At 41.0% G+C, this 14,411-nt stretch overlaps 1 protein-coding gene across 1 annotated transcript in view; it reads left to right on the top strand.

Moving 5' to 3' along the window:
- IMPG1 (interphotoreceptor matrix proteoglycan 1) overlaps nt 1-14,411 on the top strand; it is a 125,592-nt gene that overhangs the window by 38,087 nt on the left and 73,094 nt on the right. The window contains 4 exon segments of the mRNA XM_053914100.2: nt 423-487; nt 1,060-1,139; nt 6,009-6,161; nt 11,953-12,011. Coding sequence (XP_053770075.1) covers nt 423-487; nt 1,060-1,139; nt 6,009-6,161; nt 11,953-12,011 — 357 coding nt within the window.

The raw sequence follows: 14,411 nt of genomic DNA, 5'->3' as shown, positions 1-14,411 counted from the left end.
GAAGAAAAAAGCAAACAAAATACAACCAGAGACATTGAAGTTAAGAACAATCTAATAACAGCCAGAGGGGAGGGGGAAGGGACAGTGGGGAGAAGGGTTTTCAGGAACTACTATAAAGGACACATGGACAAAACCAAGGGGGAGGGTGGAAGCTGGGGAGGGAGGTGGGTTTGGCTGCAGTAGAGCAGAGGGGTGGGGAGAAACTGCAAACAACTCTAATTGAACAACAATAAAATCAAATTTTTAAAAAAAGAAAATCTATTAGAAGATTGCTTCAATAAAGGAAAAATAGGTAAACCAGTGTTAAAGTATACTTTCTCTCGAAGTTTTAGGTCTATTTAATATAGGCAAGTTGAAATGCATTTCCCCTATTGTCTTCAAGCTCCTTTGCAACACTTCTTTCTTTTCTATTTTGCTAATAGGAAAGATGAGATATCCAGAGAGGAGATATTAGCAGAGCCTGGTGAGACCCCTGTGTTTTCAACAGGTAAGCTTAGATCTCATTTCATCTGCTTCTGGACCTTAATTCAAATCACTAGGAAAGCATGTTATTTAAAAAGCAATCCTTAATTAAAGTTGAAAAATGTATAATGTACTTTCTCAAAACTAACTCTTATTTCTAACCTTGTAAAATAATTTAAATGTGTTGTATAAAACTTGGAAAATCTACAAAAGTATAAAAGTAAAACCAAACTGCCCATTATCCTACAACTGGGAGGCAATCATTACCAATATTTTCAAACAAACAAATTCAAGATAAACACCTGTCTTTGTATCCTTTATATAGTCACCAAGAGAGAAATTAACCAGATCTCATTAGGCAAAAACTATTTAATTGCAATATTACTGAGGGAGCACCAAACTTAGTCCTAGAAAGAAAGAATGAAGAATTCAGTTGGGAACAATGGTATTAGTTATATTTTGCTCAAGAACATATTTATGTGATCTTAAACTAAAACTGGATTCCAGAATGACAGAAAAAACACATAAAATTTTTAACTTGTTCTAATGTAAACTCTAGTCTCATTTTTCTGCCTGTTATTTTTCTAATTTCCACAGATGTTGCCAATGTCTCACTCGGGCCCTTCCCTTTTACTCCTGGCGACACACTCCTCAATGACACCAAGATGCCTACAATTGTAAGAAGTTCTAAGAGTCAATCAAGCTCTTCACATGCCTTTTTATTTTTATTAGTGAAATAGAATAAGAGAATAGATGGACTGGCCATTCAATATTGTTAGTGCTGCATTTTTATCACTCCAGTGAAGAGTCAGTGACTTCCTTTTATCTAGTATTCTCACTTTGTCCCAGGGACTGGGGAGTAAAAATAGATTGAAAACTAAGACAAGATGGGGGGAAGAAGCAACTAAATTATAAACTCCAAAAGGGCAACGGCTCTTTTTCCCCAGTGCATAACAGAACATTATACACAGCAGGTGCCCACCAAGCTTTAGAATTAATTAATCAATCAATTGGTTAATTAATTAATTAATCAATCAATCAATCTAGCTATCAGTCAGGTTCTTTCTCCACTAAAGTGTAATCTCATGCTGACAAGCAGAGTAGAAGTTGTGTTCTCAGTCATGTTCAGCATGAATAGATGAGATAAATATCAAAGTGATTTCAATCCTGCATGTCAAGTGAGGGAAAATATAAACAGTGTTCATGGGTGAAGAGGAGAACTGGCAACCACTCTGAGTGAAAAGGCACGCAGGATGACAGGATTGTTACAGAATTTAATGTTGGTTGTCAAAAAGGGGGGACATTTTCGACCCCTCCAAAAAGCTTGGAGCCAGACTCTCAGAGCCAAAGCAGGAAACGGTCTCCTTACCCGTGGGCGTCAGAGTTGCGGCTGCACAAGATAGGCAGCAGACTCAAAGGGGCAGTGGTATACGGGTGACAAGTCAGGACCTGGATCCTCTCATTACTGCGCTGCCCCTGCAAACAGGTCTACTGTCCCCTGTGAGACTTCTCTAGCCCTTTCCTCTTCCTATGAACCTCCCTCTAAGGCACGGGTCAAAGCCCAGATGGTGAGGACAGAAAGTTCAGTCTCACCAGCCCTGCATAAACATTCAGGGATGAGAACCCTGCTGGTCACTCTCTCCCTGGCCTTTAGGCCAGATGGCCACAGACTTGGTGGGACTATGGTCATGAACAAAGAATAAAAAGTTTTATTTTTCTCAAAAATAATATTCCAACAACAGTGAAAAGTGCTATTGAAAAAAATTATTGAGATTAAACATATTCACTATAAAATTTCTAAGTCAGCTACAGTTTGCCTTCGCTTTTCTCACATTACCTGTGTCCCATCTTCTTCAATATTTAATATAAGTCCTTCATTCTGCAATAAATATCTCCTGAATATTTTATTTCACACTCATGGCATCTACCTCTTAAGATCTTTTTTACCAACTGCATCTATTATTTATTCTTTCATTCAGCAAACATTTAACTAAAATTCGCCAGAAGATCCTGGATGAACAAGACACAGTTCCTACCCTTAACAAATTTATAATGCAGATAAGTACAACAAAACAGTCTTGGTGCCATAATTCAAGATGGCAGATGCGTGCACTGGGACAAATCACAGGCCCAGGTAGTTTGCAAAGGACGTGACTCCAAGTCGTGTATATTCACAGTTTTGTACATAAATTGACTTATGTTTTGTTTTTTTAATTTGGGAGAGTTTGTGAAGTGGAAGAATGATGCTGAATTCAAGGAGATTATATGTGGTGTGACAAGATTAGCATATTAAAAAATGGAGTCTAGGGAAATATATCATAGGTACCAAATAAGCAATTCAGATGTTATTCACTGCTACAGGAGGTCAGAGGAAAGGCAAAGACTTTTACCCTAGATGGTCAGAGGAGATATTACTTTTAATATCTCCTGAGATATGGTAAGAAGTAAAAAAGGGTGTGTGTATACAATTGCCAGAGTCGGGCATAGGGAGCAGTGAGGAGAGTCTTCAGTCAGGAGACCAGCACAAGCAATGTGATGCCTCAGAACAGTGACCAAGCTTTCTGCGGCCAGGGCAGGGAGAAGGGAGACAGACTAAAGTAGTTCAAGCAGGTTGACATCAGACGGTGTGGAGTCTTGAATGTCAGGAAAAAGAGTTTGGGTTTTATCCCACAAGTAATTAGGGAGTCGCTGAGGATGCTGGGTGAGAGGAATGAAAAATTAATCCAGTGGTTAAGGGTAAGGTACGAAATTTCTCACTAATATAGCTAAAGAATTTATTTAAATATCCCTTGTGATCTTCAGGTCAGCCTAATGAAGTGGTAAGCTTCTTGAGGATAATAGCATATGCCATACTTTCAATGTCCCATACATAGGCCTAGCACTGTGCTATAGCCATACTGATTCTCATGTGTATTATTTGAGTGAATAAATGAGCAAATGATTAAAAACCTCTCCATTAAACAAACTTCAGTAGCCTGGTAAGCATGAATCCACATCCTCCATGTGTCCTGTTAAAGTTAGGGGCTGTTCTGCTATTCACTGCCCATGGGTGAGAGGAGTTTGTGTTAAGAAACAAGGAGAAGCTGCATCAGCTACAACACAGAGGAGCGTTGCCCCTCATGGCATTTTCCATTGGTTATGCTTGTCCCTCAGCTTCCACAACTCTAATATCACTGTAAGACACTATGTTCATTACCAGAGAAAGTTGATTTTCCATAGAGATATTTTTTACTCTTTTGAGAAAGTGATGCAGATCTCAGGATCATCTGGGTACCCAACACTGAAAATTTGTCAAACCCAAGTCTGAAACACCACTCTGGGTTTGCTCTGTGCCCTTGGAGCCCACATTAATTGAGAATAGTGCAACATTCCTGCTTATTCTCAAACCAAAGGACAACAGAGATAGCCACTGGCACATTGAAATCAAAGGCCAAATCCTGGTCCTTAGAGCAGTACTGCTATCATTAGCCACATTCTTCCAAAGGTGGCTCAAATATGCCATTCCTTCGGAGAGAAATTTCAAACCCTTTCTTGACTTGACAATGCTTTCTTTTATTAATATATTTATTGATTATGCTATTACAGTTGTCCTATTTCCCCCCCCCTCACTCCACTCCCTCCTGTCCACCCCCTCCCTCCCACATCCCCCCCCCCTATAGTTCATGTCCATGGGTCATACTTATAGTTCTTTGGCTTCTACATTTCCTATACTATTCTTACCCTCCCCCTGTCTATTTTCCACCTATCATCTATTATACTTATTCTCTGTACCTTTCTCCCCCTCTCCCCCTCCCACTCCCCTGTTGATAACCCTCCATGTGATCTCCATGTGATTTCTGTGGTTCTGTCCCTGTTCTAGTTGTTTGCTTAGTTTGCTTTTGTTTTTGTTTCAGGTGTGGTTGTTAATAACTGTGAGTTTCAATTTTTTGTTTTTCCTCTTCTCCTTCTGGCACCCCTATAATTCAGATGTTGGAACGTTTAAAGATGTCCTGGAGGTTCCTAAGTCTCTCCTCATTTTTCTGAATTCTTGTTTCTTCATTCTTTTCTGGTTGGATGTTTCTTTCTTCCTTCTGGTCCACACCGTTGATTTGATTCCCAGTTTCCTTCGCATCACTATTGGTTCCCTGTACATTTTCCTTTGTCTCTCTTACCATAGCCTTCATTTTTTCAACCAATTCTGTGAGCTTCCTGATTACCAGTGTTTTGAACTGTGCATCTGATAGGTTGGCTATCTGTTCGCTGCTTAGTTGAATTATGTCTGGAGCTTTGAAGTGTTCTGTCATTTGGGCCATTTTTTTTTTGTCTTGGTGCTTCTGTTACTTAAAGGGGTGGAGCTTTAGGTGTTCCCAGGGGCGGGGTAACACTGGTTGCTGCGCTGTGAAACTGAGCTGTGACACTGTACGTGGGGGAGGGGCCGAGAGGGAGTAATGGCGCCCACTCCACTCTCCACTGGATTTCAGTCACTCACTGTGCTACCCACAATCAAATTGGGCCCCTCTGGTGCTGGTTCCCAAGTGGGTGGGCTTGTGCACACTCTAGACCCCTGTGGGTCTCTCCAACGACCTCTCCTGTGAGGCTGGGAGTCTCTCCTGCTGCCCCCCCAACCCCCACGGGTGTTTTCACTCAGAGGTTTGAGGCTTTATTTCCCCGCACTGGAGCCCTGGGTTGCGCTGTCTGCTTTGCTCCCCGCCATTTGTCCGGTTTATCTGTGCGTGAATGTGGGGCCACGGGGTCTGCTACCCGCCGCTCTGCCTGCCCCGTTCTCCGCCACTCTGAGTCCGGCCCTCTCGGTTTATCTGTGCTCGAATGTGGGGTCGCAGGGTCTGCTAGTGGTCGGACTGCCTGCCCTGTTCGTCCCACACTCCGCCAATCTCGGTCCCGCCACACCACGACAACGTGAGTCCTCTCCACCCTGGCTGCCCGTCTCTGCCCCTCTTACCAGTCTGGATGAATGTTTCTTTTTTATCTCCTTGGTGTCAGACTTCCTTGCCGTTTGATTATCTGTCAGTTCTGGTTGTGCGAGGAGGTGCAGTGTGTCTACCTACACCGCCATCTTGGTTCTCTCAACAATGCTTTCTAACAAGTTGCAATGTAAAATTAAGAACAAATGGTCTTATTAAACCAGCCTAAACTCTTCTCTAAAAAAGGAATATATCAAGTAATATCTCAGCATCCATAGGGTTATTTTGTCTAATCTAATCCTCATCAAAGAGTGTTTATAAAGTTGCATATGTATGTGGCACAATCCTAGTAAAGTTCCAGCAATGTATATAAATTGTGTGTGTGAGTATGTGTGTGTAAATGCTTTCATGAAGAGCACACACTCATAAGATGGCAGTGTATCAAAGATTCTAAGTAGTTAATTCACTGGAGTTTTCATACTTTGTCTCTCAATGAAATTCATAGGCTACCTCTAGTTAATAGTACTTTTATTCGAAGAACACTAGAACCTTCAAAATCCTCTTCTTGAAACAAAAATCAATTTATGTTATAAAATAAAACCACTTGCTTGTAGTTTATATTAATAGAAGACCTTTTTAACTTAGGAAAGAGAGAGAGAATTCTCCACAGTAGCTGAGGGCCCACTGGAGCAGAAGGTGGAGCTGAGCATCTCTCTGGCAGAACAGAAGTTCGAGGCTGACCTCGCTGACTCCCTGTCCCCCCGCTACCAGGAGCTAGCATCAAAGTCTCGACTTCAGGTGAGTGAACACATCCCCCACAACCACAGCCCACATCTAGACTCACAGTCTGGGAGCCAACAAGAAATAAACCCTCTGGCTAATAGTTCTAACCTCTTGTGACCAGGCATTCATTTGTAACCATTTAAAAAAATCAAAAACTGCAGTGGGTCCTAAAATTCTAGAAGAAGTAGATCTCCAGGAAAGTTTTCCATTCCAGCTTTTTCATCTTAAAAGTCATTTACAGTTAGATTTTCTTAGACTCACTAAACAGATATTCTATATGTCTAAAGTGTCCATGTAGATACCAGCTAGGGCCCATGCTGGAGTGCAATATGAAGTTTTAATCTATAATACTTTGTCTTACATAATATTTCCATTGTGCAGTCTGATGCAATTTAAAGCCATGACATTTTTAAGGCAGTCATGTTGCCCATGCCATCCATCACTAAACTACAGAGCTGTTCCAAGATGTGTCTTTCATCCCTAACCATCCCCCTATCTGCCTGTCCCTGATCAAATTAAAAGGCTCGTCACTCCCTGCACAATAAATCCAAACTGCTATGTTGAATGTGGCATCTCCATGCTATGAGAAGACCCCTGCCTTTCTCTCCAGCCTCATCTTAACACCAGTTCCTTACCATCCCCCTTCTCTGCACTCTACTTTCCAACAATAAAAACTGCTTGCAAACCTTTTCTCACCGTGATTTACATGTGATGCCTCCTCCATCTAGAATGCCATTCCTTAATTTCATTTAACAAATGTCATGAAAAATTCTCTCCACCCACTCTGGATTCAGTGCCTCTCCTCTGGGCTAACACCTGGTACCCACTCTTGTCACAACACTCTCACTCTGTCTTAAGATTGTTTGTTTACATGTCTATGGCCTTTGCTGTCTCCATTCCTTCCTCTTTGCCTGCCCACCACCCTCACTACTGACAGGTATGAGCTTCCCCTTGAGGGTAGGGACTGCTTCTTTCATCTCTGTAGCCTTACTTCCTAATACAGAGCTTGGGATGCAGTTACTACTCAGTACCTGATTGTAGAAATGGGATGTAAAATAGAAGGCTCTATGAAATTGCATAACTATGAACTACATTTATGGACAGCCCAGGCATCTTATTCGATAAGGTCAGGAAACAAACAGGCCCCTGCTTCTCCTACTTGGAGAATTCAGTGCTTACCTCCTCTCAAGTGGAGAAGAGGTGAGAAAAAAACAAGTTTAAGTTCCATCTTCTCCCTGCATCAGCATTCTGTCAGTAAAATGTAGAAAATCATTTTTACAAACTTCAAAGAGAAAGCATCAGTATGGAGTATTTATGAACCAGAAAATACTTAGATATGGATTATTAGATAAAATGAATTTTTAAAATGATCTGTTATCTTTTCTATTTATTTTTTGAAATATCCTCTTCAGCAAATCCTCACATAGAGTGTTGTCAAAATGGGATAATTGGCCATAGACTGCCTTCACTCACCTGTTGTTAATTTCCTATGCACCTAAAACAACCTGATGTAGAATAACACAAACTATAATATTTTTTAAATCTTAGTTATAGTCTTATTTCTGCCAAGAAATAGCCATAACAGTTTGCAGACCACTCCCTGACCTTAGATTTCTCATTTAGAAATTAAAAATGACCCAAAGTCTCTTTCCAAGTCTAAAGCACTATGTATTGAAATAATACCACTGTACTGTCCTTAATGTTTTATATATATTAACTCGTTTCATCTTCACGCAATCTTATAAGTAATATCACTTCTATTTTTTACAAGTGAGGACACTGAGACACAAGGAGGAGAATTAATATTCCCAACAATGTCGCGCCTGTTACTGGCAGAGCCAACATTCAAACCCGGCCAGCCTGGCACCAGAACCCCTGCTCTTAGCCACTGTGCTATCATTCCTATTTTTCCCAAATATTTATCACTATCAAGTAAACATGCCCCCTCTAGCCTCTGAAATATTTATTAGCCAAAGAAGAGTATGTTTTTCATGGTCTTGTTCCAGATAGGTCTTGTTCCTATCACCGCAGTCCGGCTGGTTACCCCTTGGCATGGTCGCCAGCTTCTCTAAGATGAAGCTTCTCTGCATGGAGCACCTGTTCTCGCTCCCTCCCCCCAGGCTCTCCTATAGTCCCGACACCTCGAAGCCTGCCATCAAATAACCAACCAGCCCCACCACAGCCCGACACTTGCATTAGCGCAGTCATTTGGACCTAATTGGGAATTAATGGATGGTACTTTGTAGTAATTTAATTCCCACAATAAACTTAATGAGCAATTTAATACAGATGTCAAAAGGAATGCTTAGTTGTTGTCTGAATGCTTTCTCCTTTGCAAACATTCATGAGAACTCAACACAGCTGCCTTTTTATAGCCCTGTTAGCCTACATTTCAGCAGAATCAGGGAGGCTCCTGTGCATTTAGCGTTATTAATGAGGTTAACTGGACACTTAATTAGCAATTTAGTGGTTAGTGCCGCATGATTGGAAGGTTCCCAGAAGATTATTTAGCAGAATTAACTGAAGGCCTTTGTCATCTCCTCCCTAGATACCTTCTGCATCCTCCTAAGCAAAGCTGATTCTTAAATCCATCACAGACAGGTTCACAAAGAGGGCACGGGCCTAGCAGTAAATCCCGTCCGTCTGCGGGAGCCACTGCCCTGAGCATTCCTGGAGGATGGCCCCACCCCCACCCCTGGCGGTGCACCCGATGGCCTATGCTAGTAGCTGTGGCTTCCGTGGTAGAAGCACTTGATCGATTGTTTGCACATATATAGCAGCATCTCTGGTATCCTGGAGAAGAACGAGAGACGAGTCAGGGTCTGAATCTTCTGCTCATTCTTAAACATTAAGTCCTAGGTGCTGTAACTGGAATGGCATGACAAATGTCTTGTGACCCCAACGCCATTGGTCACAGGAGGCCAGAGCAGACCTGAAGCACAGACACAGCTCTCTCCCACCTGCCCCCAGAATAAAGACCAGCTCTGCAAAACCTAATCTCTTAGTAGCTCATGGAGGGGTGGGTAGGAACGGAGGCACAGAAACTCACTCCCGAGGCCCCTTGCTGCTGACCCTGTGGGGACCCTCATCTGGTCCTTCCCCACACTGAATCTTTCAAAAACAACTGGCTGGAAGCTTGCTCTGCCCTTGCCAGGCTGCACATGGTGTGGCTATTGGGGAAGTAAAAGAATATGGGGCGATCAAGGAGCTAGTAATCCAGTCAGAGAGATAGAGAACAGTAAATAAATAAAACAATATCGCTGATTCTCTGCCTACTGTGTGCCAGGTTCTTACTCGTTATTCTATACAGTAACCTTATGAGATAGGTATTATTACCTCATTTTGGTTAAGGAGGCCAAGATTATTCAGAGAAATTAAGTAATAAACTCAGGGTCATACAACTAGAAAGTAGCAGAAGCAATATTTAAACTCAGGTTTATACATCTATCTCATTATCAACCAAAAACTGAATTATCTTCATCACTGCAGTTACTACACACTCAGGGAACAAGACCTATTTTAAAATGGATGCAAGAAAATATAATTCAGAAAGTAAATCAGTCTGCCGGGAAAAGAAACCTGTGATACACTCCGAGCGCCAGTGTGAGTGATGTGGGGATTATCTGCCCCTCACTGCTCTAGCCCTCAGCATAGATCGTGCAGGTCGGCAGTCATTTCAGACACACTGACAATGCAGTGGCATGTCAATGAGTTCAGAGAACAAGACGTGCACCCAACTTGTTTAAACAAAACGCACTGAGTCCCTATTGTGTAAATGGCAGTTTGCTAGGTAATGGGAGGTAAAGATGAGTAAGACATAATCCCTGAGCCCAAGTAGCAATAATCTCTGTGAGGGAGACAACATGCACCTCACAGGCTGTTTTATGGAACATACAGCAATAAGTTCTAGACCAGTAGGGGGAATAGATAACTGAACCTGACTGTAGGGCCCTACAAATGCTTTTCAGTAGAGAAGATGTTTGAGCTGGCTTTGAAAGACGGGCAGGGGAGGTGAGGGGTAGCCAATGAGCAGAAGGTAGAAGTTGCATCTTAGACTAACGAGAAAAGAATTTGTAGGCGTCTGAACGCATTACGTGTTGTATTTGGGGAGAGAAGGTGATTAGTTTAATGTGACTTGAAGATACAATATCTTGGCCACGGGGGTAAATGGCAGGAAGTGCAAATGGTAAGACGCTTGGGGAGTGAAGAGGGTAGATTGTCGAGGGCCTTAAATGCCATCCTAAAGTGTTGGACTTCATTCAACAGGCAGTGCAGCCCATCGAGGGGTCTTTAGTGAAGAGCAACAGGTACGGAATGATTAACTGGGAAAAATATGGTAGTCAAGGAGACATCTTCCCAATTCCCCCCACCCCAACTCATCCAAAAAACATTTCTCTTCCATTCCCCCCACATACCCAGAAAACAATTTCAGTAATATAGGAAGGGAGAGAGGGAGGGTATGCTGGCCATGGGGATAAGAAGAATATGATGGGAACAAAAGGCATATGGATTCAAATGAACAGGACTTGGTGACTGGATATAAGGGGCACAGAGGGAAGGTGTCTAGGCTGGGCTCTCTGGCATGGAAGGTGATGGGGGTCATACCCTGACTTAGACAGAGAGCCCAGGAGGAAAGGCAGATTTGGGAGGAAAAGAATGACTTGGGTTTGGCATATTTAATTAGTGGCAAATATTGGGATATTCATGTGAAGAACTCAAAACTGTCTCTTGAATGATCACTGAAGCCATGGGAGAAAACAAGATCCCCAATGAGAGGCAGAGGGACATGGGCACAGGGAAGGCAGGATAGGGCCAGGGCTGAGTCTGTCTTCAGCCTCCCTCCCTTTCCCCCTGCTCTCCCTGCAACACCTCACCGCTAAACTATGATTTTCCCCCTTGGTTTTGTTTGCCTCCCATGCTTCTTATAAGTGAGTTGGATGGGGCAGTGCCTGTCCATCTATACGGCAGTGTGTCCCGAGAACCTAGCACAGAGCCCACGGTCGAACTTACTGAATGAATAGAGTGAGTGAGATGAAGGCACTGAGGACACAGCTTGCAGAATCCTTATGGTGAAGACGGGAATAGGGTAAAGACTGAGAGAGTGGTCAGAGAAATGGGAGAAGGATCAGAAAAAAAGGCAGGGAAAGCATAGAGAAATAAAAATGCCCTTGGATTTGAAGAGAGCCAAGAGACAATGGCCTGGAGAGAACCCTCCCTCCTTGGGGAATCCAGGGGCAGAAGCCAGACAGTAGTGGGCTGGGAAGTAATTGAGGATAACAGTTGTGAAATATTCTGATAAAATGCCTCATTAGCAAAGTAAACTTAAGAAAATTTATTGTAAAGTTTACATAAATCTAAGAGCCAATGTAATATATTAGATTAGAATCTGCTTGTAACATTTTATTTAGGTATAGCAACCGTTTTTATTTTAATAATTCCAAACGCTATAGATATTTCCAAATCATGTAATTCAATTCAGAAAATATTATAGGTACTCTGCATAAATAAATAAAAAATACCATAACCAAAAACTTGTACCAAGTACCATCTTAAAGTTATTTCATATTTTATGTAAAATAACCATTAAAGCAAATCAGAACTACCCAATTACAGATTTACAACTTTTAAATAAATAGCAAAACACTCTCTTCTAGGTTTCAGAAATAACTAAGAATAAACCTGGCCTCAATCACGCATCTATTTTCCATTTTTTCCCCTAACTCATCAAAAGTATTTAGGCTTTTACAGTTGGTAAGATCTTACCCAGTAGAATCAAGAGTATTTCATTTTTTTTTTCTCTCTACAGGTGCAAAAGGTATTTAAGAAACTTCCAGGATTCAAAGAAATTCATGTGTTAGGATTTGGGTAAGTAAGAGAACTGGACTCTTCTCAATTTTTACATTACTTTCTTTCTATCCTCTTTTAAAAGTGATGTCATGGGGATTATAAAGCCCCTTTCCCCCCCAATTATTTAGCTCTGCCAAATCCCAAAGGCTGATTACATCTCAGATAAGTGAATTGTTTACCTAGAACATAACTCTAAGTGGTTTTTTAAGGGCACCGCAGGGGCTGTGTTCCTTCTTCCCTCGGGGGTCAGAAGCACGGCGCTCTCAGAGAGCTCTTCACCATCCTTGGCAATGTTATTAGCGAACCTCTTAGAAAAATACCTCAGTATAGAGGAATCAAAACAATGAGCAGTTAGTTACCTTGGTGTTTGATTGCCTAGTTTCCTGTCAATGCTCAATATCTTCATTGTTTAAATAAGGCAAGCTGACCCTGGCAGAGAGAGACAAAGGATGGAAGCAGGACTTCCCAAAATGTTTTGTCATTTTGGTCTCCCAACCATAGTAATATGTAATCACAGAAAAACTATTAAATGAAAATTTTAATTAAAAAAATGAAATAACCAAATAGTGCCACACTACAGCAGGGTTTGATCATGTTTCCCTGGCAGGTCTGTATCCTCCAGCATCTCAACATTCTGATGTACGTTCATAAGTTTGGCAAGAATTTTTGCATCTTTAAGTTCTCATTATTCAAAACATCTACAAATAGGATTATAATATATATTTTTGTAATGCTCCATGGGGTAAACATCAGCCCTGGTATGACAGAGTGAAATTCCATGCCCCAAGGGGGGTTCGTAAAGTCGGTGAAGCAGGAGTCCTTCCTGGCCTTTGCTGTCTGGTGTCTGACAGCAGAAAGGCACACAGCGCCTCACAAAGGGCGCTTCCCAGGTGCTCCCCACTTTACTTCTCTTGAAGTTACCAGGCCTCTTTGATTTGTATAATTCCGGAGGAAGGAAACATTGGAAGGTGAAAGTTATAGAAGATGAAACCCTTAATATTTACCAAAACAGACTCATTTTTCTTTGTTTCAAGATGCTGCCCCACAGTATTTCATGTGAAATCAGATGCTTTGGAGAGAAATAAAGGATGATAGGAAAATATTCTGCATAGATGACAAGGTCTTGTGGATAAACCACTGCAGCTAAAGAACAAATTGTTCATTTAAAGCTGAAGGAAATGATAGGAACAGGGTTTTTTGATGAATGTTCAATTGCTCATTATTCCCTCCTTTCAAACAAATGTAAAACTAAAAATAAAAAATATATATTTGAGAAGAAAGTAAAAATGCTAGGTTGATTAAATTTTGTAAGGTAAAAATTTCAAACATATATCTCTTGAAGTTGCAATTTTTTTCATGTGTTTATCTCTGCAAGAATTTGTTCTTATTTCTGCCAAGGATGCTTTAAAGTAAATTTGATTACATTTTTCCAGTGATTTCTATTATGTAATAAACAATTTAGTCTCCCCCCAAAAATATGACACAAATACAATAAATGATGTGCTGTGAGTATTACAAACTTTTCGTCATTAAGAACAATGCTCAGAATACTGTGAAGTAAGCTCACTATGACGGAAATTGCTTTCTCGTGAGCCAGACCCTATGAAAGACCTAGAATCTTATGTGTCTCCTGGTACTGTCTTTATTTCAGCTCATTTGTATAAAATCTGATCTACAATTTAGTAAGTACTTTTATATCAGTGACCCCACTTGACTCTCTCAACACAACTGGAAAGTAGTTAGGACATCTATTATTAATACAGTCATGAGCATGATCAGTAAAAGATTCAATTTAAATATTGCTTTATCTCTTAAAGTACTATTAACAATCATTCCATCTAGGTGGAGGGTATACTCTTCAAAGACTTGTACACAAATGTCCACAGCAGCTTTATTTTTAATAGCCAAGAACTGGAAACAACCCAAATGTCCATCAACAGAGCAATAAACAAACAAATTATGGCATATTCTTCCACCATAGACTATTACTCAGCAAAACAACTCCTGGAACACACAACATGGATTTGTCTCAAAATAATTAAGTGAAAGATATCAGGCAAAAGGAAGTGCACTATGGTTTCGCTTACATTTAACCCTAAAAAATTCAAACTAATCTATAGTGATGGAAAACAGATCAGTAGTTGCTTGGGGAAGATGAGGAGAGAAGGGTGGGAGGGGAGGATTACACAGGGGAATGAGTAAGCCTTTGGGTGATGAAATGTGCTATCTTGATTGCCATAATTGTCTCACAGGTGTATAGTAGTGTCACACGTAAAATTGTATGCCTTCAACATGTGAGGTCTGTTTCATTATAATTGTACTTCAATAAAGCAATTTTAACTTTTATTTATTAATTTTAGAGAGAGATAGAAAGAGAGAAACATTGGTTTGTTTTTCCTCTCATTTATGCATTCATTG

This window comes from Desmodus rotundus, chromosome 11, assembly GCF_022682495.2.
Source record: "Desmodus rotundus isolate HL8 chromosome 11, HLdesRot8A.1, whole genome shotgun sequence".
Taxonomy (NCBI): Eukaryota; Metazoa; Chordata; class Mammalia; order Chiroptera; family Phyllostomidae; genus Desmodus; species Desmodus rotundus.
This window is presented reverse-complemented; position numbering and strand designations above follow the sequence as displayed.